Here is a 27,639-nt window from a genome sequence, read left to right on the forward strand (position 1 = left end):
TACAGTGTGGAAACAGGCCATTTGGCCCACTGAGTTCACACTGACCCTCCAAAGAGCATCCCATGCAGAGCCCTATCTATCCCTGTAACCCTGCCTTTCCCATGGCTAATCCACCAAGCCAGCACAACCCCAGATAATGTAGCACAGCCAATCCACCAAACCTGCACATCTTTGGTCTGTGGGAGGAAACCAGAGCACACTACGGCAACCCACGGGCAGAATTTAAAAACTCCACACAGTCACCTGACGCTGGAGTTGAATCTGGATCCCGGGCGCTGTAAGGTTGCAACGCTAACCACTGAGTCACTGCGCCACCCTTTCTGATGTTCAGTCAGTATCACATTAATATTAATTCCCTTAAAATGTTTCCTTCAAATCATCGGAAAGGTCTACACCTAAAAGTATGAATTGGTTGTTTCTCTCCTTGGACACTGCCTGTCCTGCAGAGTGTTTGCAGCATTTTCTGATCGTGTTTTTGATCTCCTGAATCTACACACGCCTTCAAAGTTTTGTAAATTTCTTTGGAACATCTAATGGTCCATTCACCAATATTCAGGGTGAATCAACTGAAAATGTAATTAAACGCTTCCTGAGGTTGAATATACTGCCTGCAGGCTATCCAAAGTAGCTGCACAACTTGCTATTCAGGATTAGCACATACTGAGTGAGGCATATCATTACAGAGAGAGAGAACAACCAAGGACTGAGGGTAGAGACAAAACAAAACTGCAGATGCTGGAATTCAAAGTAGACAGGCAGGAAGCTGGAAGAACACGGCGGCACGGTGGCACAGTGGTTAGCACTGCTGCCTCACAGCGCCAGAGCCCTGGGTTCAATTCCTGATTCAGGCGACTGACTGTGTGGAGTTTGCACATTCTCCCCATGTCTGCGTGGGTTTGCTCCGGTTTCCTCCCACAGTCCAAAGAATTGGCCATGCTAAATTGCCTGTAGTGTTAGGTAAAAAGGGGTAAATATAGGGGTATGGGTGGGTTGCGCTTTGGCAGGTCAGTGTGGACTTGTTGGGCCGAAGGGCCTGTTTCCACACTGTAAGTAATCTAATCTAAACACAGCAAGCCAGGCAGCATCAGGAGGTGGAGAAATTGACGTTTCAGGTGTAACCCTTCTTCAGGACTGGGGGTGGGTGTAGGGGGAGCTGCAGATAAAGGGGTGGCAGGGGCAGGTTAGTGAGGTGGGGATAGGTGAAGACAGGGAGAGTGTATGACCTGGTTGGTCAATGGGAGGAATGAATCCAGTTAGTGGCGATGGGGAGGGGCTGGGGAGGGAGTCAGGGGATGGGGAGGGAGTTTATTTGAAATTGGATAACTCAATGTTGAGTCCTTCGGGCTGTAAGGTGCCCAGTGGAAGATCAGGTGTTCTGCCTCCAATAGGAGCTGAGGTTTGTTTTGGTGTAAACCTGATCTACAAAAGAGGAGAAAGTGAGGACTGCAGATGCTGGAGATCAGAGCTGAAAATGTGTTGCTGGAAAAGCGCAGCAGGTCAGGCAGCATCCAAGGAGCAGGAGAATCGACGTTTCGGGCATAAGCCCTTCTTCAGGAATGAGGAAAGTGTGTCCAGCAGGCTAAGATAAAAGGTAGGGAGGGGCGTTGGAAATGCGATAGGTCCCACTCCACCAAGGACATGCAGGTCCTTGGACTCCTCCATCGCCAGACCATAGCAACACGACGGTTGGAGGAAGAACGCCTCATCTTCCGCCTAGGAACCCTCCAACCACAAGGGATGAACTCAGATTTCTCCAGTTTCCTCATTTCCCCTCCCCCCACCTTGTCTCAGTCAAATCCCTCGAACTCAGCAGCGCCTTCCTAACCTGCAATCTTCTGCCTGATCTCTCCACCCCCACCCCACTCCGGCCTATCACCCTCACCTTGACCTCCTTCCACCTATCGTATTTCCAACGCCCCTCCTCCCTACCTTTTATCTTAACCTGCTGGACACACTTTCCTCATTCCTGAAGAAAGGCTTATGCCCGAAACGTCGATTCTCCTGCTCCTTGGATGCTGCCTGACCTGCTGTGCTTTTCCAGCAACACATTTTCAGCTCTGATCTACAAAAGACACAAGTATTCTATATTATTGAAAGAGAAAGTGAGGACTGCAGATGCTGGAGATCAGAGTCAAGAGTGTGGTGCTGGAAAAACACAGCAGGTCAGGCAGCATCTGAGAAGCAATCAATGAAGGGCTTATGCCTGAAAACATTGATTCACCTGCTCCTCAGATGTTGCCTGACCTGTTGTGCTCTTCTATATTATTGTAGCAATAATATAATTTGAAAGCAGGAGGTTGTATTACTCTTAATGCAGAGGGATTTGACATGAAAATTTGATTCAATTGTTACCAACTCCATCTCTTCTCCCTTGCTGCCACAAGAAGTGTAAAACCTGACCTCAACACTTCTCCCCTCACCTCCATCCAACGCCGCAAAGGATCCTTCCATATCCGACAGAGATTTTGCTGCACATCCAAATACCTCATCTATTGTGTCCGTTGCTCTCAATGTGGTCTCCTCTACATTGGGCAGACAGGATGCCAACTCATGGAACATTTCAGGGAACACCTCTGGAAACACATGCACCCAACAATCCCACCACCCTGTGGCCTACCACTTGAACTCCCCCTCCCACTCCGACAAGGAATTGCAAGTCCTGGGCCTCCTCCACTGCCAAATCCAACCGGCCCGAGGCCTGGAGAAAGAACGCCTCATCTTCCACCTTGGGACCCTCCAACCACACAGCATCAACATCGAGTTCACCAGTTTCCTCATTTCTCCTCCCCCCACCTCATCCCAGATCTAACCCTCCTACTCAGCACCCCCCTCTTGAACTGTCCTACCTGTCCACATACCTGTTCCACCTTCCCCTCCAACCTATCACCATCATTCCCCACTTGTATCTACCTATCATCTTCCCAGCTACCTTTCCCCCAGCCCCATTCTCCTCTCCTATTTATCTCTCAGCTGCCCCCACCACATTCCTAATGAAGGGCTTATTGATTCTCCTGCTCCTCGGATGCTGCCTGCCCTGCTGCTTTTCCAGCACTACACTTTCTAACTCCATCTTTCTCCTTGGCAACAGTTTGAGACTGTGATTTTCCGATTACCAAACTTGTACTATCAGTAAGACCCCCGTTTGTATTCTGCAACATCGCCCGCCTCAGTTCACCTTTCTCAAACTCTCACTCATGTCTTCCCTAGCTTTACGTCTGACTTTTTAAAGTGCAGTCTTAGCTGGTTTCCCACAATCTGTCCCTTGAGATCATCAGAAACACTGCTCAATGTGATTAAATTCAGAGCATCAATAACAGAAGTTGCTGGAAAAGCTCAGCAGGTCTGGCAGCATTTGTGGAGAGAAATCAGAATTAATGTTTCGGGTCCAGGGCCCCTTCCTCAGAACAGATGGTAGCTAAGAAAATTTTTTTTAAGCAGAAGAATGGGTGGGGGGAGAGGGTGCAAGGGGTAAATGATAGGTGGGGATAGAGCCCAGAGAGACAGAAGAGCAGCTGGGTAGATAGAGAGGATAATGATCAGCCTGGAAAGATGAATAACCTTCTGGACTCAATATCATGTTCAATAATTTTATGTCTTGACACACCTGGGGCTTTTGCCTGAAACATCAATTGTCCTGGTCCTCGGATACTGCCAGACCTGCTGTGTTTTTCCAGCACCACTCTAATCTTGACTCTGATCTCCAGTGTCTGCAGTCCTCACTTTCGCCTTCTTCCATTTCCTTATCCTAACCCCAACACACCAGACCTTGTTATCACAGAGTCTGCTATTGCACTCAAACCGTTGCTAGTCGCTAATTGTCCCCATTATTAGCTATTCATTTTCCCAGGGCTGATCGTTATCCACTTGTCTGTCCAACTGTTCCCTCTCTTTGGGCTCTATCTCCCCTACCATTTACCCCATCTCACCCCATCTTCTGCATAAAAAAACAACTTTTCCAAGCTACCGTCAGTAACCTCAGGTAAAATGGCAGGCGCTCCAGCCAGGGGTCCTCTGCTTCGCCTGTTCTTTTTATTCTTTCTCTTTATTTTCCTCCCTCCTTTCCTTTCCTGTGGTCTTGGACACCTGGTCCCGGCCTTCGGTGCAGGGTTAGTGCTCATCCGCCCGGAACGGGGACTCCAGTGACCCAGAGCAGGGACAGCAGCAGCCCAGAGCAGGAGTGGCCCAGTGCGGAACGTGGTAGTAGCCAACAGTCCGATCACATGCAGGCCCCGTACATGGTCTGCTGCTGAGAACCCTTGGAGAGAGTCTGTGATGTTTGTCTTTGTAACTCTTGTTTTTCTGACCTATGGTTATACAGTGTATAGCTGTAATGTAACATTTTTTCCATTTTTCTATTCTGTATCTAAGGATTGTACCTAGACATCTATGTACTTAAGATGATGCTGTAAGTGGCAACTTATAAACTTTTCACTGTACACATTTGAGTACATCTGACAATAAAGCTCATTCAATTCAACTCTGAGGAGGGGTCACTGGACCTGAAACGTTACCTCTGATTTCTCTCCACCGATGCTGCCAGACCTGTTGTGCTTTTCCAGCAATTTCTGTTTTTATTTCTGACTTCCAACCTCCGCACTTCTTTTGGTTTTTATTAAATTCACAGCATATCCTGTTCAGCCATCACCTCTGTACTCATTTACCTATAAAGTTCCTGGTCCAGAAACGACTTCATCATAAGATTCTCATCCTTGTTTCCAACGCTTTTCCAACTCTGCAATCTCGTCCAGTTCCTTGACCCTCCTAAATATCAATGCTTCTCTAATTTGGCCTCTTGGGCATCCTGATTTCAATTACTTTACTGATGGCTAAGTACTGGAATATTCTCCTGCTTTCTTCCTTGAAGCCACACCTTAAAACCTACCTCTGAGCTTAGTATTTGGTGATGCAACCCATTATCTCCTTATATGACTCAGAACACACTTTGTTTTATAATGTATTCCTGGTGAAACAGCTTGGGACCTTTTGTCAAATTAAAGGTATTACTTAGATACAAGTTGTTGTTTTACTGCAATTGGTAATTTCTTTATGAATGAACAAAGCTCTCAGTTACCTTGATAGGATCACAAGAGATGTGATCGTAAAACGAAAGAAACTTTATCTGTTCTCAATCCATCCCTGTCCATCTGTTTTCTAAGATCCAATTACCTATTGGTAACAATTAACGTAATCTCAATCGCTTGGTTAGCACAGGCAAATTTGTACTTTTAGGCCACTTCCAAGAAAGGTAAACACAGTCCCAAATTATTGAAGGTACATAGAAGACAAAGGTGACCTCACTTGATCCCTCAATTTACCCCTGCCTCCGATATCCTCAGCGTAATTGTGTCACATTCTTTCAATAGTGATCATTTCAGATCAGGCTGCAGCCTCTCCTCACAGTCTTCCAGCTCTCTGACGAACCCCAGCACCCAAACCCTCCAGTGGTCAGGTAGCTCATTCCCACACGCTTCCTGCTTATTTAAGCTTGTGTCCCCAGTATCTGCAGGGTAGTGGAGTTCAAAACTAGAGGGCATAGGTTTAAGGTGAGAGAGGAAATATTTAAAAGGGACCTAAGGAGCAACTTTTTCACGCAGCGATTGGTGAGTGTATGGCATGAGCTGCCAGAGGAAGTGGTGGAGGTGGGTACAATTACAACATTTAAAAGTTAAAAATCACAACACACCAGGTTATAGTCCAACAGGTGCATTTGAAAGTACAAGCTCTTGGTGCACTAATGAAGGAGCAGTGCTTCGAACGCTTGTACTTCCAAATAAACCTATTGGACTATAACCTGGTGTTGTGCGATTTAAAACTTTGTCCAGCCCAGCCCAAAACAGGCACCTCCACATCATGGCGAACATTTAAAAGGCATTTGGATGGTGATGAGGGATATGGGCCAAATGCTGGCAAATGGGGCGAGATTAGTTTAGGATATCTGGTTGGCATGGATGCGTCAGACCAGAGGGTCTGTTTCCCTGCTGTGCAGTTCTATGACTGGCCTGCAGCCAACTGAGTGATAGTTGCAGACACAACGCAATAGCGGCAAGAGGATTACGGAGGGTTATTGAGGCTTGAGTAGGAAGCATCTCTCCCATTCGTTTCTTTTGCACATGAGGACAGATCAGATCAGTTCTCCAGCCATCAGTGGGCCATAGCTATCTGGCTTCGAGCATTCCAGTAAAACAATGAGAAAAGGAGAAAGGGAGAGAAAACTAGAAAGTATAACAAAGAGGGAAACATGTAGGAAACAAGGAAAAGCAGAAGAGGATCTACAGGAGTCGAGGAAATACAGAAGCAGAAGGAGAAAGAAACAGAATGAGATAAGGGATAAGAAAGCAGTTCGACATACTGAGATAAACATTTTGAATTCTGTCGTGGCTGATTTTAAATATACCTACTTTTGTGCAGCTTAAAACATAAGGGATCTTCCACATAAGACAGAGATGAGAAGAATGATTTTCCCTCCGAGTTAGTCTGTGAAATCATCTTTATCAAGAGAACAGAAGAACCTTCAATGGCCTCATTGAAGGCTCGTAAGGCCTAGTTAGATAGAGTTATGACTGACAGAAAGCCAAAGAGTGGAACATGGAATTGAGGCCACAATCAGATCAGCTGGGACCTTATTAAACAGCAGAGCAAATTTAAGGGACCAAATGGCCTTGGAAACATGGAGAAAGGTTGGGCTATTCAGCCCATCGAGTCTGCCCCAACATTCAATATGATCATGGCTGATCGAACACCTCAATAACTTTTACCGACACTATCCCCGTAAACCTGCATACCTGTTGTTCTCCACTTTAAACATATTTGGAGACTGAGTTTCCACAGACCTCACTGGTAGAGAATTCCAAATTCACAACTCTCTGAGTAAGAACATTTCTCTTCCTCTCAGGAAACATCTTACCCACATCTGCTCTGTCAATCCTTTAAGTATTTTGTAAATTTCAATGCTTATTCCTACTCTCATTTCATACATCTATACGTATCTTTATTTTATCCTCATATGACTAAGTAGATATAGTAAGTTCTATAAAATATCTTTAAATGTAATGAACTGTTAACTTTGCAGTGTTGTGATTTTTAACTGTGGTCTGTAAGCATGTGGGGCAGGGTCCCAAATCTGGTATGATTTCAAACACACAGATCACAAATACACATTTAATAGGATGAAAGCAACTGAATGTCTGTGCGAATGTAATGTACTGTGACACATGCAATAAAACACAGAGATGCTAGAAATGGACTGTGACACTTTGGATGGATATGATTTAATTGGAGGCATCCCTCTCCAAAACATGACTGTGTAAAAATATATCCCTTAACTTTTTTCCCTAAAACACTGCTCTCACAAATCTGACTTTTACACAGTTACATGCTAGGTGAACGCACTGACTGGGTTAAAGGCTAGTCTCAGATAAGTAAATGTTTAGTGGCATCATGAGCAACATGGTAGAGACCAGTTCCTGGCATGGGGTGGGGAAAGGAATATCTGAAGATGCAAAGTGCATTTCTCCTCTTGAACATACCTATTGAAGTATGTCAAACTGTCAAGCAGTGAGAGACTTTGATGGAATAAGGAGAAACAAAGGTGTGCATCAGTTGCCAGAGGACACTGGCATCCAAGAGAGAATTTGGATAGAAATAGTGTGAAAGAGTATGGGGAAACAGTAGGAGGTTGGCATTAGGTAATGATGCTCAGTTACAGAGCTGGTGCTAGGGGGCAATGTGCCAAATGGGCTTCTTCTGTACCGTAAAAAGTCCTATGATTTTGTGACAAGATTTAAGACAAATAGTAAGCATACCTGAGGAAGGATGTAGAGAATCTTAAGAATAACAATTGGCTATAATCTAGAACACATGGCCTGAAAGGCTGTTGGAAGCTGATTCATTAGTGATTTTCATAAAGCAGAATAATACACATTTTTATATGACTGGAGAGAATTACAAAGAACAGAATAAAAAAGAGCAGCAGTCGACCGCACAGCCAGTTGAGTCGACTCTACCACTTTCACAAGGCAGGGTGGGCTAACACCAAGGAAGGTACTGCTGAGAATGGGATAAAAATCAGCAGGTAGACAAGCTGGCTACAGGTGGGCACAAGGTGAATGGGGACAGGCTTCCAAATAAAGCAATCTGTAAAATTAACACAATAACCTCTGTGTTTGATGGATAATCTTCCACTGAGCCTTGTCAAGGGGAGGGGGAGGATTTAAATGTTTCAACTGTGAATGAATCGGTCTGTTCATTGTCAGGCATAGGTGTAATTTGATTAATGAATGCAAACTTATTGGCACATAGACCTTGTTCCTAAAATGGAGGAAAGAGGTTTTAGAAATTTAGAAGCAGATTTTATTTTCACTAATAACAACATACGTTTTTGCTCTCTATGTTTTGAGTTTATATATGTTTGCCGAGGGCACCATTCTTCCTAAACATACCCTGCAAATCAGGAACATTGCACACTGTTCCTGAACTATTGACATAGTTTATGAATAGCTAAAACCCGAGCATGGAGCTTTGCATCACCCCAACACAATAAACCTCAATCATTTGCCTTTTATTGCTCTGATTTATGTTTGTTATAAACAATCCTCAGTCCAAGATAATAAATTACAAATTACAAAAAATTACAAAATCCCTTTTCTACCGCCACTACCACTCCTTTTACCTTTTGTTCTGTTGATCACTTGATGGTAGGTGTGTGATTTATATGCATGAGAATATCACTTATTTTAGAGTTTGAATTTTGAAGTAGTGGTATGTGGGCTTTGTCTGGGTCTATGAAAGGGTTTAATGATTTAACTTGTATTGCTGTAACCAATGCGATTTATTTAAAAACACAGTATTAGAGAGTGATTTCCTGAGTGTAATGTTGCTTTGTTTTCATTGGGAGAGCTTATGAACAACCAAAGTAAATAGTTATGCATCAGGCTTTTGGTTAGGAGAATTTTTAAAAAAATATTTTGATTAGGGTAGCACCTTTGGTTTGGGGAAAAACCATTTGGCTTTTAACCTGGTAGGTTTTGTGGAAGTCCTGGCGCATGCTAGATGTGTACGACAGTTACTCATGTCGGAAGAAGATTGGTTTAGAACTGTTAACTGGTCACCTCAGTACAGTTTAGTTTAAAAATATCACACTAGACATATTTGGTTAAAGCTCTGAAGGACTATTCGACGATGAAAACATCAATGCTCAACTGTATGAATCCTCCCAGAAGAGTTTATCAGATTCTCAAAACAGACAATTGAAGTCACGGTTAATTAAGCTCTATTGATGTGAAAGAGAAGGCAGGACTCTCTAGTGCGAGTACTGTACAGGAATGCGTCTGGGATTAATGGAATTATATTTTACTAGGTGTTTCTAAACCTTTAAACTTTTGTTAAATGTAAACAATTTGATTTAATTTACTTTACCTCCTTTTTTTCTGTATTAACTTCCATTTTATTGTTAAAATGAATCTGTAATATCATGTGTGAGTGTTTCGGCTAAAAACCACCTGGTTAAAACAATCTGGGATCTAACTTGTCCAGTAATAACATCAGATGAAATCATAACAATCTCCAATCTTCCTCATCCACTAACAGCTCCCTGACCTTCCCTTCTGTTCCACTTCTTCCTTCCCAATTTCCTCTGTAGCCTAAAATCCACCAACTTTCTAAAAAGCATCATATTGGCCTCATGATGTCTGTTCTCTCTATGCTGCCAGACCAGTAATACTAACACATTTATTTCTGTCAGATTTCTGTCTCAGGAGGTAATGTAATTCCCACAAACAATGCAGCCAGCCATTTTTAACATTCATAAAACCAAATTTCATAAGGAATTACATAGTCAGAGGTTGACAAACTCACTGTGGCCAGAAAATAAATCAAGCAAACAGGCCTGCTGGTGGAAACAGATTCCATGGGAAGTTCCAGTCTTGGACAAGCGCTTGAAAAAGACTCATTTGCAAGCAGAAGAAAAGAAATATAGTTCGGGATTAGATTTGACAGTTCTTTCAAAGATTCTAACAGAGGGGAAAATCGGTCTTATTCTCTAGGGTGTAGGTTTGCTCGCTGAGCTGTAGGTTTGATATCCAGACGTTTCATTACCTGGCTAGGTAACATTATCAGTGGCGACCTCCAAGTGATGCGAAGCTGTTGTCTCCTGCTTTCTATTTATATCTTTCTCCTGGATGGGGTTCCTGGGGTTTGTGGTGATTTCATTTCCTGTTCATTTTCTGAGGGGTTGATAGATGGCATCTAGATCTATGTGCTTGTTTATGGCGTTGAGGTTGGAGTGCCAGGCCTCTAGGAATTCTCTGGCATGTCTTTGTCTGGATATCAAACCTACAGCTCAGTGAGCAAACCTACACCCTAAACCTCAACCTGAGCTACAAACCTTGCGAAGGTCTTATTCTGCACTTCAAAATTTCATGGAGTCCAAAATAACTCTATGAAGGAGAGGGTCACCAAGTCACCCTTTACTCACACATGCAGAGTACCTGACACTGACCCAGCTAGCTCACAGCCAGCTTCTAGAGTGAGCAGAATCCCGAACACATCTGTTTATATCTGTCAGCCAGGGTTCCCTGATTGGGCCAGGTTAACAGCCCCAATCAGGGAACTCCTATTCTATGACTGCATCTGCTGACCTTGTTCCAATCACTATAGAGTCATTGAAAAAAAAAAGTGCATAGGTTAGCTGGCTCCTTAATATGTTGCTGAACTTGTAAGGGCAACATTTGCCATTGTTATTTCAGAATATCCACTAACCCATTTGATGGCATTGTGAAAATATATTTCCTGATTACAGGTAATAACTAGATTCTTACTCCAACATTCAAAAGCATGGGTAAGAAGACGCCAAACAGATGCCAACTTCACTCTAATACTTCACCTTTGAACATTCAGAAATTGAGCCATCAAACCCTCCCAGATTGTCATGACAGCAGTAGATGAGACCAAGGAGCTTTTGTGAAGAGTCAATATTCCCCTAAATCTTGTAGAGTTCTGTTCTGATGATGTTGAATGCTTCCTTAAAGTCTACTAAAGTAAGGCAAAGGGGTATACTGTTCCCTTCATGTTTCTTGTACCTGGTGTATCAAGATGATCATGTCCACAGTAGGTTTGTTAGCATTGAAAATCCACTGCGCTTCCAAGTCCCTTCGTCTACAATTAGATGCAGTGTTTTATGTATGCCACAAGCAAAGGCCTTCCTTGTGATTCTGAGTAGTGAGACCCCTGGGTTGTTGTTGCAGTCTCATCTGCTATCTATGTTGTTGTATAAAACCAAAAAAAATAGGAAAAGGAGTAGGCCAATCAGCCCCTCAAGTCTGCTCCATTCAATAGGGTAATGGCTGATCCGACATTCCTCATGTTCCTTGATCTCCTTACTGATCAAGAACCTATATAACTCAGCCTTAAATATATATAAGGACTCTGGCTCCATGGCTCTCTCTGTCAAGAGGTTCCATAGATTCTCACCCTCTGACGGAAGAAATTCCTCCTCATCTCAGTCTTAAATTGGTGTCCCTTTATTCTCAGACTATGCCCTCTGGTCCTAGACTTTCCCATGAGAGGAAACATCCTCTCAGCATTTACCCTATCAAGCCCTTTAAGAATCCCATACATCTCAATGAAATCACCCCTCATTCTTCTAAACTCTGGTGAGCAGAATTCAAGTCTGTTTAGCTTTTGCTCATAGGACAATCCCTCCATACTGGGGTTCATCCTAACGAACCAATCCCCTGAATTGCTTCCAATGAAAGATGCAGTTCCTTAAATAAGGGGACCACAACTGCTCACAGTACTCCAGATGTGGTCTCACCATCACTTGTACAATTGCTTTTTGACTTCTGTACTTTTCTACTCCACCCTCTTGAAATAAGGGCCAACAGTCCATTGACCTTCCTGATTACCTGCTGTCCCTGTGTTGTAGCTTTCTGTGCTTCATGCGCAAATCCACACAAGTCCTTTTGTGTTGCAGCTTTCTGCAGCTTTTCTCCATTTAAATTATACCCTTTTATTTGTTCTCCCTTGCAAAATGAACAACTTCACATTTTCCCACAATAGACTCTGCCCAACTCTTTGCTCACTTACTTAAACTTTTGATATCTCCCTGGATCCCCTTTGCAACTTGCCTTTCTGCCACTTTGTCCACAGTACTTTCACTTTCTTCCTCTAAGTCATGAATATATATTTGTAAATAATTGCAGTGATCCTGTGGAATCCCATTAGTGAGCTGTGTCAGAAACGTAGTCAGAGACAAAAAGTTTGCAGATGCTGGAATCCAAAGTAGAATCCAGGATCCTGAAGATGGGTTATATTCGAAACATTGACTTCTCCACCTCCTGATGCTGCCTGGCTTGCTGTGGCCTTCCAGCCTCTTACATGTCTAATGTGTCAGAAATGTGGACAATATATAGCAGACATCTTAAATCCCAGAAAGTTATTATCACCAGCAATGCCTCTGCAAAATCCTGAAAATGGACTAGTAGAACAGGTGCTCCAAAACCCATGTTCTTTCTGAGTCACCAACCTCACTACAGGCACTGGTTACAGCCAATCAGTTGCACTGGCTGGGCCACATTGTCCACATGCCTGATACAACACTTCCAAAACAAACCCCCTCCTCCAAGTTTCATCACAATAAGCAGATGGCAGGATGGCAGAGAACATGCTTAATGACCCCCTCAAAGCCTCCCTTAAAAATACTGTCATATCTTTCCCATATCGTGATAATCTCTTGCCCGTGATAGCCCACACTGAAAAAGAAGTATCTGCCAACCATCTTGGGCATCTCTGACCAGTAAAGGTGGAGGCCAAACACAAACAGCAAAGAGTGTGCTAAAGCCCAAGCATCCAATTCTCCAACCTCTTCAAATACCACCCACTCCATCTGTGGCAGCATATTTAGATCCAACATTGGACAGTTTAGTGACCTCAGTACACACATCAGAGTGGGCGAAAGTCATCCTTGGTCTCAAGGGACTGCCAATTAAGTCATCCACCTAGTAACTGAGCTATAAAGACTCATGGAGATTCTCTTCCATGCCTGTAACTTGTTTCCTCCCTCCAAGTATCAACATGAACTGTGATCAAGTGAAAAGGCATCACATCTCTGCCCCGATCACACTAATAACACCCATTGGACATGACTGGTAAATTCTGCCACCTTGTGACATGCACCAATCTCAAAAAGAGGCTTACCTTTTCTACCTGTGTCTGGGTATAACCCGGCAGAACTGGATCATGAATGCAGCAAACTTCTTACAGGTTTTGTTGGCATTTACCAATCGGGGTCAACATTTTTGGCATGGGCACATTCGAAGGATGGAGGGTTGGAGTGGGAGGTTCAGTACTTTTGTGGTTGTAGAAATTGGGGATGGAGGGGTTGTGCCAGATCCCTCCTTTGAAAATCTAACTGAAGTTGCTAACCCGAATCCTAACTCTAATTGATCCAGTGACTCTAGAAACCTCCAGTCCCACTTCCCAGCTCATTCCTCCCCACTGCCTGCCCACCCAGGTCAGCTTGATCACCACAGCTGAACATCAACTGGACACCTGCCCTGGCAACACCACAGAAATTCTCAAGTCACCTTGAAACACCATGCAACTGTAAGAGGGGATTGCGGGACAGAGCTGGTGTGTGTGTGTTTGTGTGGGGCTGTGTGTGTGTGTGTGTGTGGGGGGGGGGCGTGCGTGTATATGGCTGTGTATGTGTGTGTGGGGGGGGGGGCTCTGTGTACGTGCATGTATATAGCTCTGTGTGTGTGTGTGTGTGTGTGTGTGTGTATTCCTACACTAGATTAGGCTACCATGAAGGACACTCCTTCTCAACCTCTTGGGTTAAAGTACCACCAGTAATCTCTCTCTCTCTCTTCAATGATAGAGCAGCCCGAGACTCCAGTAGGACCATGGCAACTTTATCTTTGTGTGTGTCTGTGAGATAAAGTAATTCAGATTTATTAAAAAAACAGGTTTTAAGTAGAAATCCAGAACAAGTGGTGCCTGGGAAGGTCAGACCTGGGTCTTTGGGGAAGGTCAAAATCACTAGCTAATGGCAGAGGAAAATGACAACTCCCCCTGTAGGGTGGCATGTGCTACTCTCATGGGCAATGGCTTGGCAACAGGTGTCAAAGACAACAGTCCAGGACAGCACCTGAAAACCTCAAGCGTGGTACCTGGGGCAGAACCAGGTCAGACCCTTAATCCATTAGCACATGTGGGGCAATATTATGACACCTCCTCAACCTGAAATGCACTGATTAGATTCCCTACAGTGTGGAAACAGGTGCTGCAGCCCAACCCTCCAAAGAGTAACCAACTCAGACCCATTTCCCTCTGACTAATACGCCTAACACTATGGGCAATTAATTTAGCATGGCTAATTCACCTGACCTGCACATCTTTGGGCTGTGGGAGGAAACCGGAGCACCCGGAGGAAACCCACCTAGACACGGGGAGAATGTGCAAACTCCACACAGACTCATCCGGAGGCTGGAATCGAACCCGAGTCCCTGGTGCTGTGAGGCAGCAGTGATAACCACTGAGAGACACTGCCGCCTGTCTTTGGTGGATTGGAGGGGCCTCCTCGATTCAATGAAAACCGGGAATCAGTGCTTCTTTGTACATTTCATGGATCCCATGCCCAATGACCACCCCTTCCCCCAAAACAAAACAAAATGGTTAATTCAGGAGCAGGCGGTGTTAAAAAGCAGGTCTTCCCCTGCAGAGTACGATGTCTCCCAGACTCGAACCTGATATTTTAAAATCTGATATCCATCCTATTCCGACACACCTCAATAAAACGAGGGCATGGTTATGCGTCTACATTTTGATACCTGCCCAGTTCTGTCAAATACCAACATTTATTTCTCGGTAGCTGCCCGGGAGACCGACCTGTGGTGTCCGGGTCACAGAGGGACGAGTCATCGTCTTTGCGGTACCGCAGGACGTTGTCGGTGGAGCCGGTATCGTCCTCGGGAAGCCGGGGGAAGCTGGTGATACTCATGTAGTCTACCGGCGAGTAGGCCCCGAGGTTAGTCTCCTGGCCGGCTTCTTCTTCCGCCATCCTCGGTGTATTTACCCTCGGTGTAACCTCTCTGCTTCAGCACAGCAATTGGGCAGGGGCAACACAGATAAGGCGAGCCGCTGGAGACAGGTCTTGAGACATGCAAACGCTCCTTTCGTTCCCCCGCAGCGGTGCACTGATGCCCTTTAATTCCTCTCTCTCTCTCTCTCTGTGTATACTGTATTGTGTCTCTCTGGCTTGTGCGATATTCCTTTCAATTTGTGACTCTTCCCCTGTAGGAAGCGGGGAACCGCCAGTGCACGGCGCCGGAAGGTTAAAAACAATCAGCAGAAAGAGGATTTCAAATAACCAGAAAAATCAAATGGGTGGAGGAATACAGCGAGAAATGCAAGTGGTTCAGATTAAAATCGTATGGATCAGATGACAACACCATACAGTCTTAAGCACATACAAAACATCGATGGGTGCAATTTATGTTTGTCTGTATATAAAATGTCTGTACGGATTTTTGCCAAATTTTAAGTCATTCTACTGTAATTAAATGTTACAAATAAAAATGCTTTTAATGTAAATTTACGATATAATTTTGTGTCTATGTAGCTAATTTTTGTTGCTACAGGTAACGGTGGTGTTGCGATTGTGTTTCTTAAAAAAAGCAAAATACAAAGGAGGGGCAGAATCGCTGGGATACTGCACTGCGGAGGGGTGAAATGAATCAAAATCAATAAATCGACAAGATACAAGTGCGGAGCATCGGAGGCTGAGGGGTGACCTTGTGGAGGTTTATAAAATCATAAGGGGCATGGATAGGGTGAAAAGACAAGGTTTTTTTCCCCCCCAGGGTAGGGGAGTCCGAAACTAGAGCGCATAGGTTTAAGGTGGGAGGGATAAAATTTAAAAGGGACCTAAAGAGCAACATTTTCAGGCAGAGGGTGGAATGAGCTGCCGCAGGAAGTGCTGGAGGCTGGTACAATTACAACATTCAATGGAGAATTGGGGCAAATGCTGGCAAACGGGACTTGATTACTTTGGGATATTTGGTTGGCATGGACGAGTTGAACGGAAGGGTCTGTTTCTTTGCTGTACAACTCTATAGCTCTAAGTCATGCTCACTAATCTGCAATAGCTGGAATTTAAAAATAAACAGAAGCAGAATTGTGCTATTGCTACTGCAGTATTCTCTTAAGCTAATGTCTTTGTTCCTTGTTTCCCTGTCTCAGCTTATTCATTTTTCACAATCAAACAACTTTTAGCTCAAGAACAAAAGGCTGTATGATAGAAGAAATAGAAATAGAAACTAAACACATCACAGTATCTGTGGAGAAACAATCAGAAGGAAACTTGATCCCAATCTTAATTATGTTTTCGGCTGAGTTTTGAATAAATTGAAATCTAGCCCAAGGTTTTTTTTTGTCGAAACACATGGATTCTGAAAGGTCATTGACTGTTGCTGTCTCTCCTCAGATGTTGTCAGACCCACTGTGAACACTTCCAGCATGTACTGTCTTCAGTTTCATATTTCCAGCACCTACAGTATTTTGCTTCTGTATATAATTTTCTGTCTACTTTATCCAACTGCTGGATTAGTGGTGCTGGACGAGCACAGCAGTTCAGGCAGCATCCAAGGAGCAGCGAAATTGAAACGTCGATTTCGCTGCTCCTTGGATGCTGCCTGAACTGCTGTGCTCTTCCAGCACCACTAATCCAGAATCTGGTTTCCAGCATCTGCAGTCATTGTTTTAACCTACTTTATCGAACTGCTGACACCAACAGCACGGATGAGTTAAAAATCACACAACACCAAGTTATAGTCCAACAGGTTTAATTGGAAGCACTAGCTTTCGGAGCGATGCTCCTTCATCAGGTGGTTGTGATAATTGAGCGGTGCTCCGAAAGCTAGTGCTTCCAATTAAACCTGTTGGACTCTAACCTGGTGATGCGTGATTTTTACCTTTGTACACCCCAGTCAAGTACTGGCATCTCCAAATCAGCACAGATGAGGGAAGCGTTGTTAGATACACTTCTTTAAAGAGTTTCTGAAATACTTTTCTCTGAAAACATTGCCCTGTAGATAGATCATAAGACAGAGATGCAGAAGTGGGCCATTCGGCTCTTCAAGACTGTTCCATCTTTTACTGCGATCATGGCTGATTTGTTAATCCTTAACTTTATTTACCTGCCTTTTCTGCATAACCATTGATTCTCTTACTCAGTAACAATCTGTCTGTCTCAGCCTTCAATATACTTGAGGATCCAGCCTCAGCAGCCCTCTACATTAAAGAACTCCATAGATTCACTATCCTCTGATTTTAACCTATACTCCCATGATTGTATGGCCAAAAGGGCCAGAAATAATTTTATGATTAGTTTTGTAGCAATGTGAGAATCCAAGCTAATATCTGCAACAGTCAGTTTCGCTTTGAAACTTCGCGCTACTACATTTGTTTAAACCTCATCAGTTTCATTGCATTTTCAATGCAAACCTATTTATGCTTAATCTCTTGCCTCAGAATAACTTCCAAACTCTATAAACTGTTAACCCATTTTATAAAAACTGAAAGAAGTGCAGATGCTGGAAATCAGACACAAAAATGGGAATTGTTGGAAAAGCTCAGTAGGTCTGTCAGCATCTATGGAGAGAAATCGGAGTTAATGTGTTGAGCCCAGCGACCCTTCCTCAGAACTGATGGTAGCGAAGAACCTTTTCAAAATGTTCTTTTATTAGTTTATTTGCAGCTTTATTGGCAGCCACTGAAATGTCAGGATCACGTGGACATCTACTTTCTATTTCTATTATGTGACTTACCTTTTTTTTGGTAAAGTTAATTGCTGCATGGATTCAAGTTCCAGCCTCTACATCCACCTCCATGTCTACAAAGATAATAATTGTGAGATCTCTCTTTTGCACTGTTAGGGGCTCTCTCTGTAGCTCATGACCATGTACTGACATACAAATCACTTCAGACTCCCACTTGCATGGCACATTCTATTTACCACTCCAACACCCCATGCTCTTGGCTGTCATCGTGAGCATTTAATCATAACTGAAACATGTCAGGAAACTGTTCCTGCATGTTCACCGATTGTTGCAGCTTTCCATTCATTAGTTGCCCTGGGACAAATTTTACCCATGTTGTACAATGAGTACTCTGGATGTGAGTGCTCTGTCATCTGTGACACTATCATGCAAATTATTGCTAGATCTAATGCATTATTTTCCTCAGGATCTTCATTGCAGAAATGGACTTTGTTAAAGTCTATGAAATATTCTCCTGTTGCAGTCACTGTCTAGTTTCCAAAATCCATTAAATACTCACCAAAATTGTCGATTTCACTTTAGAATTCCGTAACAAAATAAACATTCTTATCCAATTGACTAGAACCCATCTTGGCTGAAAAATGTGTTGCTGGAAAAGCGCAGCAGGTCAGGCAGCATCAAAGGAGCAGGAGAATCGACGTTTCGGGCATAAGCCCTTCTTCAGGAAAAAACGTTGATTCTCCTGCTCCTTTGATGCTGCCTGACCTGCTGCGCTTTTCCAGCAACACATTTTTCAGCTCTGATCTCCAGCATCTGCCGTCCTCACTTTCTCCTAGAGCCCATCTTAGAAAACACCTTCCCTATGCTGTTAAATTGCATAGAAAGCTGAAAAATAATTATCCAGAACCATAGCATTGTAGATTGCAGCATTTAAAATACATATCCAAGTATTTTTCCCTTTCTTTGTAAAGACTGTGTTATTTTGTTTTACTGTTTTTTTTATTGTAGACTGAAATGAGAAAAGAACTGTTTTAAAAACCAAAGATTGCTGCATGTTTTTGAAAGCAAGTTACCTGTCATTCACTCTAAGTATTGTTTACACGGTTGCAGGAGTAGATGAAGGTGCCAGTGAGCTGGAGCAAAAGGGATTTACAAATTGAAGTTCAGCCAGCAAGAAGTTGCTGATTGGTATATGGACTGGTGACCGGTTATCAATGAGAATAACCATTTTATTGGTTTTCAGGTAGTGAACAGCTCAGGCTGGCAACAGACATGCAGAGACATCAGATGATCAGCTCAGGCTGATTTTTCTGCACTGTTCTCTGCCATAAATGTAATTTTAAGCCTGAAGCAAATCAGTTTATTCTCCCACCAGCAGTTTCTGTAAGCTATGACTTTTAAATGTGAAACAGGGTGAATAGTTCATACAGTAAAAGTATTCATCTGGTGGGGAGAGAAGAGAAATGTTCTTGTAGTCGGGGATAGTACAGTCAGAGGCATAGACACTGTTCTCTGTGACCAGGATCAAGAGTCCTGAAGGTTGCGTTGCCTGCCTGGTGCTCGATTCGGGATATCTCATCTGGGCTGCACAGAAACTTGGAGTGGGAGGGTAAAAATCCAGTGGTCACGGTCCACGTAGGTACCAATGACATAGATAAAATTAGGGTAGAGGTTGTGCTAAGGGAGTATGAACAGCTAGGACCTAAATTAGAAAGGTAATAATCTCTGGATTACTAACCTGAGTCATGAGCTAATTGGCACATGGTCAATAAGATGAAGCAGACAAACGCATGGCTCAAAGGTTGGTGTAGGAGAAATGGGTTTGAATTCATGGGACATTGACACCAGTACTGGGGAAGAAGGGACCTGTTCCAATGGGCTGGTCTTCATTGTTTTTAATTTCAAAAATATCCTTTATTCATAAAATATTTTGATGATCTGTACAATTGGTCATGCAATACATACGTAAACATTCCATTTCTTTGCATAGAGAGACATACAGATCTGTATGATTACTATCCACATATTTAGCTGGGGGGTCAGCAGAGCCCCCTTACTGCGTCGGCCCCCTGTGCTTAGGCAGGCAGATGTTACACGGTGGTCTTTCCCCACCGCGCCTTGGTGGCAGCTGCCCCAACCTTCAGCACATCCCTCAACACGTAGTCCTGGACCTTGGAATGTGCCAGTCTGCAACACTCAGTCGGGGTCAACTCCTTCAGCTGGAAGATCAACAGGTTTCCGACCGCCCAGAGAGTGTCTTTCACTAAGTTGATGATCCTCCAGGTGCAGTTGATGTTCGTCTCAGTGTCCGTCCCGGGGAACAGACTGTAGAGCACGGAGTCCCACGTCACGGCACTGCTCGGGACGAACCTCGATAAACACCACTGCATTCCTCTCCAGACTTCCTCTGCATAGGCACATTCCAGAAGGAGGTGTGTGACAGTCTCATCCCCCCTACAGACACTTCGAGGGCAGCGTGCGGTGCGGCTGAGAGTCTGGGCATGCATAAAGGATCTCACAGGCAGAGCCCTTATCACCACCAGCCAAGCCATGTCTTGGTGCTTGTTGGAAAGTTCTGGCGATGAGGCATTCTGCCAAATGGCTTTGACAGTCTGCTCAGGGAACTGCTCGATAGGATCCGCCCTCTCCTTTTCCTGAAGGGTCTCAAGGACACTACATGCTGACCACTTCCTGATGGACTTGTGGTCAAAGGTGTTTTTCTTCATTAACTTCTCCGCAAAGGAGGTCTTCATCTCTACCCTGCTGGGATCAGAGTCCTAGTGAATTGCATAACTAGGGCTGTAGACAGGGCTTTAAACTAAATGGGGAGGGAGGAGTTCAGTTAAAGGGGACATTAGAAAACCAGAATTAAAGGAGGAGGTAAGAGTGCAGAATTCAGGAGAGATTTTTAAAATCTCCAGCATGGACACAAATAGGATAGAGTGTATGGAAAGGGTTAGCAATCAAACTTCAAGCACACTGGACAAACGAATGACAATGAGAAGACTGAATACAGGACTGAAGGTGTTATATCTGAATGCACGCAGTATAAAGAATGAGGTAAATGAGCTTGTAGCACAGATCACAATTGGCATGTATGACATGGTGGGCATCACAGAGACTTGGCTGCAAGGGGATCGAGATTGGGAGCTGAATATTCAAGGATATACACATCCTATCGAAAAGATAGGCAGGTGGGCAGAGGGGATGGGGTTGCCTTATTAGTAAGAGAGGAAACAAAATCAATAGTAAGAAATTAAGTAGGGTTAGATGGTATGGAATCTGTGTGTGTAGAATTGAGGAACTGCAAAGTAAGAAAAGCCATAGTTGGAGGTAAAAACCATGGTTAAGTACAGGCCTCCGAACAGTAGTCAGGAGCCGGGGCACAAGGTACACCAGGAGATAGAAAAGATTTGTGGGAAAAGGAATGTAACATGGGGAACTTCAATATGCAAGTGGTCTGGGAAAATCAGGTTCGAAGTGGATTGCAAGAAAAGGAATTTGTGGAATGTCGACGAGATGGTTTTATATTGCAGCTTGTGGTGAAGCCCACTAGGGAACAGGCAATGCTGTTGTGCAATGAAGCAGACGTGATAAGGGAGCTTAAGGTGAAGGAGCCCTTGGGAGGTAGTGGTCACAATATGATTGAATTTAATCTACAATTTGAGAGGGAGAGCACAGAACCAGAGGTAATGGTATTACAGCTGAATAAAGGCAACTATAGAGGCATGAGGGAGGAGCTGGGTAGAATTGACTGGGAGAGGAGCCTGGAAGGAAAGACAGTGGAACAGCAATGGCAGGAGTTTCTGCGAGTAATTCAGGAGACACAGCAGAGATTCATCCTGAGGAAAAAGAAGCATGGTACAGGGAGGATGAGGCAACTATGGCTGACTATGGAAGTCAGGGATAGCATAAAAGCAAAAGTGAAAGCATACAATGTGGCAGAGGGCAGTGGGAAACCATAGGATTGGGAAGCTTACAAGACCACCAGAGGGCAACAAATAAAGAAATAAGGAGGGAGAAGATTAAATATGAGAGTAAGCTAGCCAGTAATATAAAGGAAGACTGTAAGAGTTTCTTTAGAGATTTAAAGGGCAAAAAAGAAGCAAAAGTGGATATTGGACTGCTGGAAAATGATGCTGGAGAGATAGTAGTGGGGAACAAGGAAATGGCTGAGGAATTGAATAATTACTTTGTGTCAGTTTTCATGGTGGAAGGCATAAATAATATCCTAAACAATCAAGAGAGTGAGGAGGCAGAGCTGAGTATGGTGGCCATCACCAAGGAGAAGGTGCTAGAGAAACTGAATGGCCTGAAGGTGGATAAATCACCTGGACCAGATGGACAACACCCCAGAGTTCTATGGGAGATAGTTGAAGAGATAGCGGAAGGTGTTATTGGTGATCTTTCTGGAAGCGCTAGAATCAGGGAGGGTTCCAGAAGACTGGAAAATCACGAACATGACACCCCTGTCTAAAAGGGAGTAAGGCAAAAGATAGAATATTACAGGTCAATTAGCCTAACCTCGGTTATGAGTAAGATCCATTGTGAAGGATGAGATTTCTGAATACTTGGAAATGTATGGTAAAATTTAACTCCCAATTTAACCCAGGTTCAATTCCAGCCTCAGGTGACAGTCTGTGTGGAGTTTGCACGTTCTCCCTGTGTCTGTGTGGGTTTCTTTTGGGTGCTCTGGTTTCCTTCCACAGTCCAACGATATGCAAGTTGGGTAAATTGGCCATGCTAAATTGCCTACAGTGTCCAGGGATGTGTAGGTTAGGTGGATTAGTCAGGGGAAATTTAGGGTAGGAGAATGGATCTGGTTGGGTTATTCTTCAGAGGGTTGGTGTGGACCTGTTGGGTCTAATGGCCTGTTTCCACACTTCAGGGATTTTATGAAAACAGGGTAAAGGCAGCTTGGTTTCATCAAGGGGAGGTCATGCCTGACACATCTGCTAGAAGTCTTTGAGGAAGTAATGAGCAGGCTAGACCAAGGAGAGCCAATGGACCTTATCTACCTGGACTTCATGATTGCCTTTGATAAGGTGCCATAAAGGAGGCTACTGAGTAAGATAAAGGCCCGCGGTGGTGGAGGTATGGTGCTAGCATGGATAGAAGCTTGGCTGTCTGACAGAAAGCAGAGAGCATGGATAAAAGGGTCCTTTTCAGGATGACAGCTGGTGATAAGTGGTGTTCTGTAAGGCTCCATGTTGGGACCACAACTTTTCACTTTATACATTAATGATCTAGATGAAGGAACTGAGGGCATTCTGACTAAGTTTGCAGATGATAGAAATTTAGGTGGAGGGACAGGTAGCATTGAGGAGACAGAGAGGCTGCAGAAGGATTTGGACAATGTAGGAGAGTGGGCAAAGAAGTGGCAAAGGAGTATAATGTGGGAAAGTGTGAGTCATGCACTTTGGTAGGAATAATGGAGGCAAGGAATATTTTCTAAATGGTGAGAAAATTCAGAAGTCTGAAGTGCAAAGAGACTTAGGAGTTCTAGTCCAGGATTCTCTCAAGGTAAACTTACAAGTTGAGTTTGTAGTGAGGAAGGCAAATGCAATGAAGACATTTATTTTGAGAGGACTTGAATATAAAAGCAAACATGTACTTCTGAGGCTCCATAAGGCTCTGGTCAGACTACATTGGGATTAATGTGTGCAGTTTTGGGTCCCATATCTCAGGAAGGATGCATTGGCCCTGGATTGTGTTCAGAGAAGGTTCACGAGAATGGTCCCAGGAATGAAAAGTTTAACATATGAGGAACGTTTGTGGACTCTAGGTCTATACTCGATGGAATTTAGAAGGATGAGGGGGCATCTAATTGAAACATACAGAAAAGTGAATGGCCTGGACAGACTGGATGGTGGGAAGATGTTTCCATTGGTAGGAGAGACTAGGACCTGAGGACATAGCCTTCGAGTAAAGGGAAAACCTTTTAGAATGGAGATAAGGAGAAACTTCTTCAGACAGAGAGTGGCAAATCTGTGGAATTCATTGCCACAGAAGGCTACGGAGGCCAAGTCATTGAGTAATTTTAAGACTGAGAGAGATAAGTTCTTGAGTATCAAGGCGCTCAAGGGTTATGGGGAGAAAGCAGGAGAATGAGGTTGAGAAACTTATCAGCCATGGTTGAATGGCAGAGCAGATTCAACAGGCTGAATGGCCTAATTTCTGCTCCCATGTCTTATGGGCATTCAGAGAAGGAAGACCAAACAGCAGCATTCTAATCAGCACAAGAATCATCTCAACAACTCTACAAACAGGAACCAGCTTCTCAATCTTTCCCTCCATCCAAAATACCCAGTTTTCCCTTCTTTGTGTATGTGTTTCAGTGAGAGAGATTCGGGGAGTTATAAAGGGATTCGAGTTTTAACTAACAGAGTTATATCTCAATGGTTAGTAATTGTTCACCTGTAGCTAGAGTTTAATTATTTGTAATAAATAATCATTTTTGTTCAGTAGAGAAACCTGGTCCATGCTTTAAGTCAACATGGATCTCAGTGACAGCTAAGTTTGCATATTGCTTATACACTTTCACTTCTATGCCAACTCTGGGTATGACAGAATTTGATTTTCAGCATGGTCCCAGTGAGGTGTAACAATGTGATGCTGGTTTCTGCTTCAAACGGCCTTTTAGAACTCCAGACCCTTAATGCTCTGGGTGACTGGAATTCTCTTTAACTCCCCTCTCACCCTTCTACCAATTACTTTAACTCTACTCCTCTTGTTTATTGATCTATCTACTAAAAAGAAATTTGACCTCCGCTCCACTCTATATAGGCACCAAATAATATAATACACCTCAATTAAGTATCTTCTCAGCCACCTCTATTATAATCCCAATTCATTAAATAGTCTGTCATGGCTAAAATTTTCTACTCATGGCAACATCCTCATATATCTCCTCTGCGTGATCTCTAGTGTCTCTCACATCCTTCCTGTATCCTGTAATGCGTTGAACATAACTGTACACAGTATTCTAGCTGTGGCCTAACTGGTGTTTATTTTATAAAGATTTACGTAGCCTCACTACCCTTATATTCTATGTCTGACTTAATAAAGGATGGAATTCTTTATGTCACATGCACCACCTTAGAGTTATTACAGTATGGAAAGAGATCCTTCAGTCCATCGTGTCTGTGTCTGTCATCAAATATCCATCTATTTTAATCCCAATTTCTAACACTTGGCTAGTAGCCAGTGTTCCCTCTAATATTCTTTACATCTGCATGGACCTCTGAGGTCAATGCATGGCTACGACTTCTGCAACTGATGTGTCAATGCTGATTGCTGTTCGTGGGACTTGGAGTGGATGTACATGCACAAAGTTTTATAACTTAGGGGGAATGTTATGCTATGGCATTTCAAGTGCTCATCTAAATTCTTCTTAAATAACCAGCTTTTTAGGCCATCTTAGGCAGATGAGTTCCATATACCCACAATCCTCCAGCTGGAAACATTTTATCCTCATTTCCCATCTAAACCTCCATCTCCTCACCTTAAAACTGTGCCCCCTGGTTATTCAACTCTCTACTTAAGGGAAAAGCTTCTCCCTATTTAGCCTGCCTCTGTCCCTCATAACTTTGTACATCTCATACAAGTCCCCCTCAGCCTTCTCTACTCTGAAGAAAATAATCTCAGCCCATTTGATATCTCTTCACTGCTGAATCACTCCAGCTCAAGCAACATCCTGGTGAATCTTCTCTGCACCTTCTCTAGTGCAATCATGTCCTCTCTGTAGTCTGGCAACCAGAACTTGTATACAGTACTCCAGCTGTGGCCTAACTAACATAACATTCAGCTCCATCATAATTGCCTTGATCTTGTGTTTAATGTCTTGATTAAAGACAAGTGTCCTATATACCCACTTAGCATCCTTATCTACCTGTCCTGCTACTTTCTATGAAAATGCACATCAGGGCCACTCTGATCATCTGAACTTCCTAGGGTGTCAGGGTTCAATGTTTTCCATTGCCTTGTTAATCCTCCCAAAATGCATCACTTCATATGTTTTAGGATTAAGTTCCATTTACCACTGTTCAGCCCATCTATATCATTCTGTAGTCTATTTATCGCAATACCAATTTTTGTGCCATCTTTGAACTTACTGATCATACTTTGTACCTTTGTGTCTAGGTCATTAATGATCTTAATTATTCACCATGTATTTAACTCATTGAGGAATACTATGTAAAGAAAGGGACTTATGACTGAGCCACAAAAGCATCAATGAAATACCCTTCCAAGTCACAATGTTTTGATGCATTCATGGGATATGAGCTTTGCTGGCTAGGTCAGTTTTTATTGCCCATCTCCCACTTAAGAGTCAACCATATTGTTGTGGTTTTAGTCAAGTGAAGGCCAGATGAGGTAAGGATGCCAGTTTCCTTCCCTAAAGAAGATTAATGAACCAGTTGTTTTATTTCGAACATGCAACAATGGTTTTGTGGTGATCATTCGACTCTTGATTCCAGACTTTTACCATTGATTCAGATCCTATCCACCTTCCCTTGAAAAAAAGAACCAGAAGTGACATCAGCCACCTTAAGAAACCAAGACCGATAAATAGAGAGTCGGGACATACCACCAGCGCTTCACTGGAGACTCTCACTGATGATGTTACCTAGTCATGGTGACGAAACATCTGAAAACAAACCTTCACGCTCAGCGAGCTAATTTACATACTCCAGACTTTTATTTGAATTCAATATCCACCATCTGTCATGGCAGAATTCAAACCTGGGTCCCCAGAATATTACCTGGGTCTCTGAATTAAAAGCATCACTTTTCCATCATCTCCCCAATCCTGACTTCAGCCACTGTGCTAATTTTGAATCAAATTCCTCTTGGATAGCATGTATTTTTACTTCTCTCACCTATATGACTTATGGGTCCTTGTCAAAACCAATAATAAAGTCCATGCGGACTGAATAAATACAGTACACTCATCGATACTCCTTATCACCTCCTCAAAAATTCAATCAAGGTAATCAGACACAGCCTTTGCTTACCAGATCGAAGCTGACTGCCTCAGATTAATTTGTACCATTCTAAATAGGTTTACCCAAAACATTAATTTCCTTTTTCATTCCAACATTTACATTTTTATTCCCACTTCTCAGCATGAACTAAATATTGACTTTTGAAAGTCCACACAACAAAGTAAAATGTTGAAAATATCCCATGGTTACTGCTTATCATACCATGTGGTGTAATGTAAGTTAAAACCAGAAAGAACTGGAGGATCTCAGCAGGTCTGGCAGCATCTTTGGAGAGAGAGAGAGAGAGCAGAGTTAATTAGAATCATTGAGACATATAGCATGGAAACAGACCCTTTGGTCCAATTTGTCCACGCCAACCAGATATCATAACCTAATCTAGTCCCATTTACCAGCACTTGGCCCATATCCCTCTCAACCCTTCCTATTCATATAACCATCCAGATGTCTTTTAAATGTTAGAATTTTACCAGCCTCTACCACTTCTTTTTGCAGCTCATTTCATACATGCATTACTCTTTTAAATTTTTCCCCTCTCATTCTAAAAGTATGCCCTCTAGTTCTGGGCACCAACCCATGTCTATTTACCCTATCCATGCCTGTCATAATTTTATAAACTTCTGTAAGGTCACCCCTCAGCCTGCGATGTTCAGTGAAAACAGCCTACTTAACCTCTCCCTGTAACTCAAATCCTCCAACCCTGGTAACATCCTTCGAAATCCTTTTGGAACTCTTTCAAGCTTCACAACACCCTTCCTGTAGCAGGGAGACCAGAACTGCGCACAATATTCCAAAAGTGGCCGAACCAAAATCCTGTCTAACTGCTACATGATCTCCTGACTCCGATAGTCAATACTCTT

General features: G+C 43.3%; 1 protein-coding gene across 2 annotated transcripts in view; it reads right to left on the reverse strand.

Annotated features, from left to right (window-relative positions):
- The window catches only part of LOC140462888 (glutathione hydrolase 7), a 121,991-nt gene that overhangs the window by 51,635 nt on the left and 42,717 nt on the right, over positions 1 to 27,639 (reverse strand). The window contains exon 1 of one of the 2 annotated variants that reach the window (XM_072556323.1): positions 14,884 to 15,306. The exons of the other annotated variant lie outside the window; for it this stretch is intronic. Within the exon in view, the coding sequence (XP_072412424.1) occupies positions 14,884 to 15,055 (172 nt within the window). The 5' untranslated portion in view covers positions 15,056 to 15,306. Of the gene's footprint in view, positions 1 to 14,883; positions 15,307 to 27,639 lie in introns of those variants that run through there. 2 annotated transcript variants of the gene reach the window in all.

Source organism: Chiloscyllium punctatum, chromosome 37 (assembly GCF_047496795.1).
Source record: "Chiloscyllium punctatum isolate Juve2018m chromosome 37, sChiPun1.3, whole genome shotgun sequence".
In the NCBI taxonomy this organism is placed as follows: domain Eukaryota; kingdom Metazoa; phylum Chordata; class Chondrichthyes; order Orectolobiformes; family Hemiscylliidae; genus Chiloscyllium; species Chiloscyllium punctatum.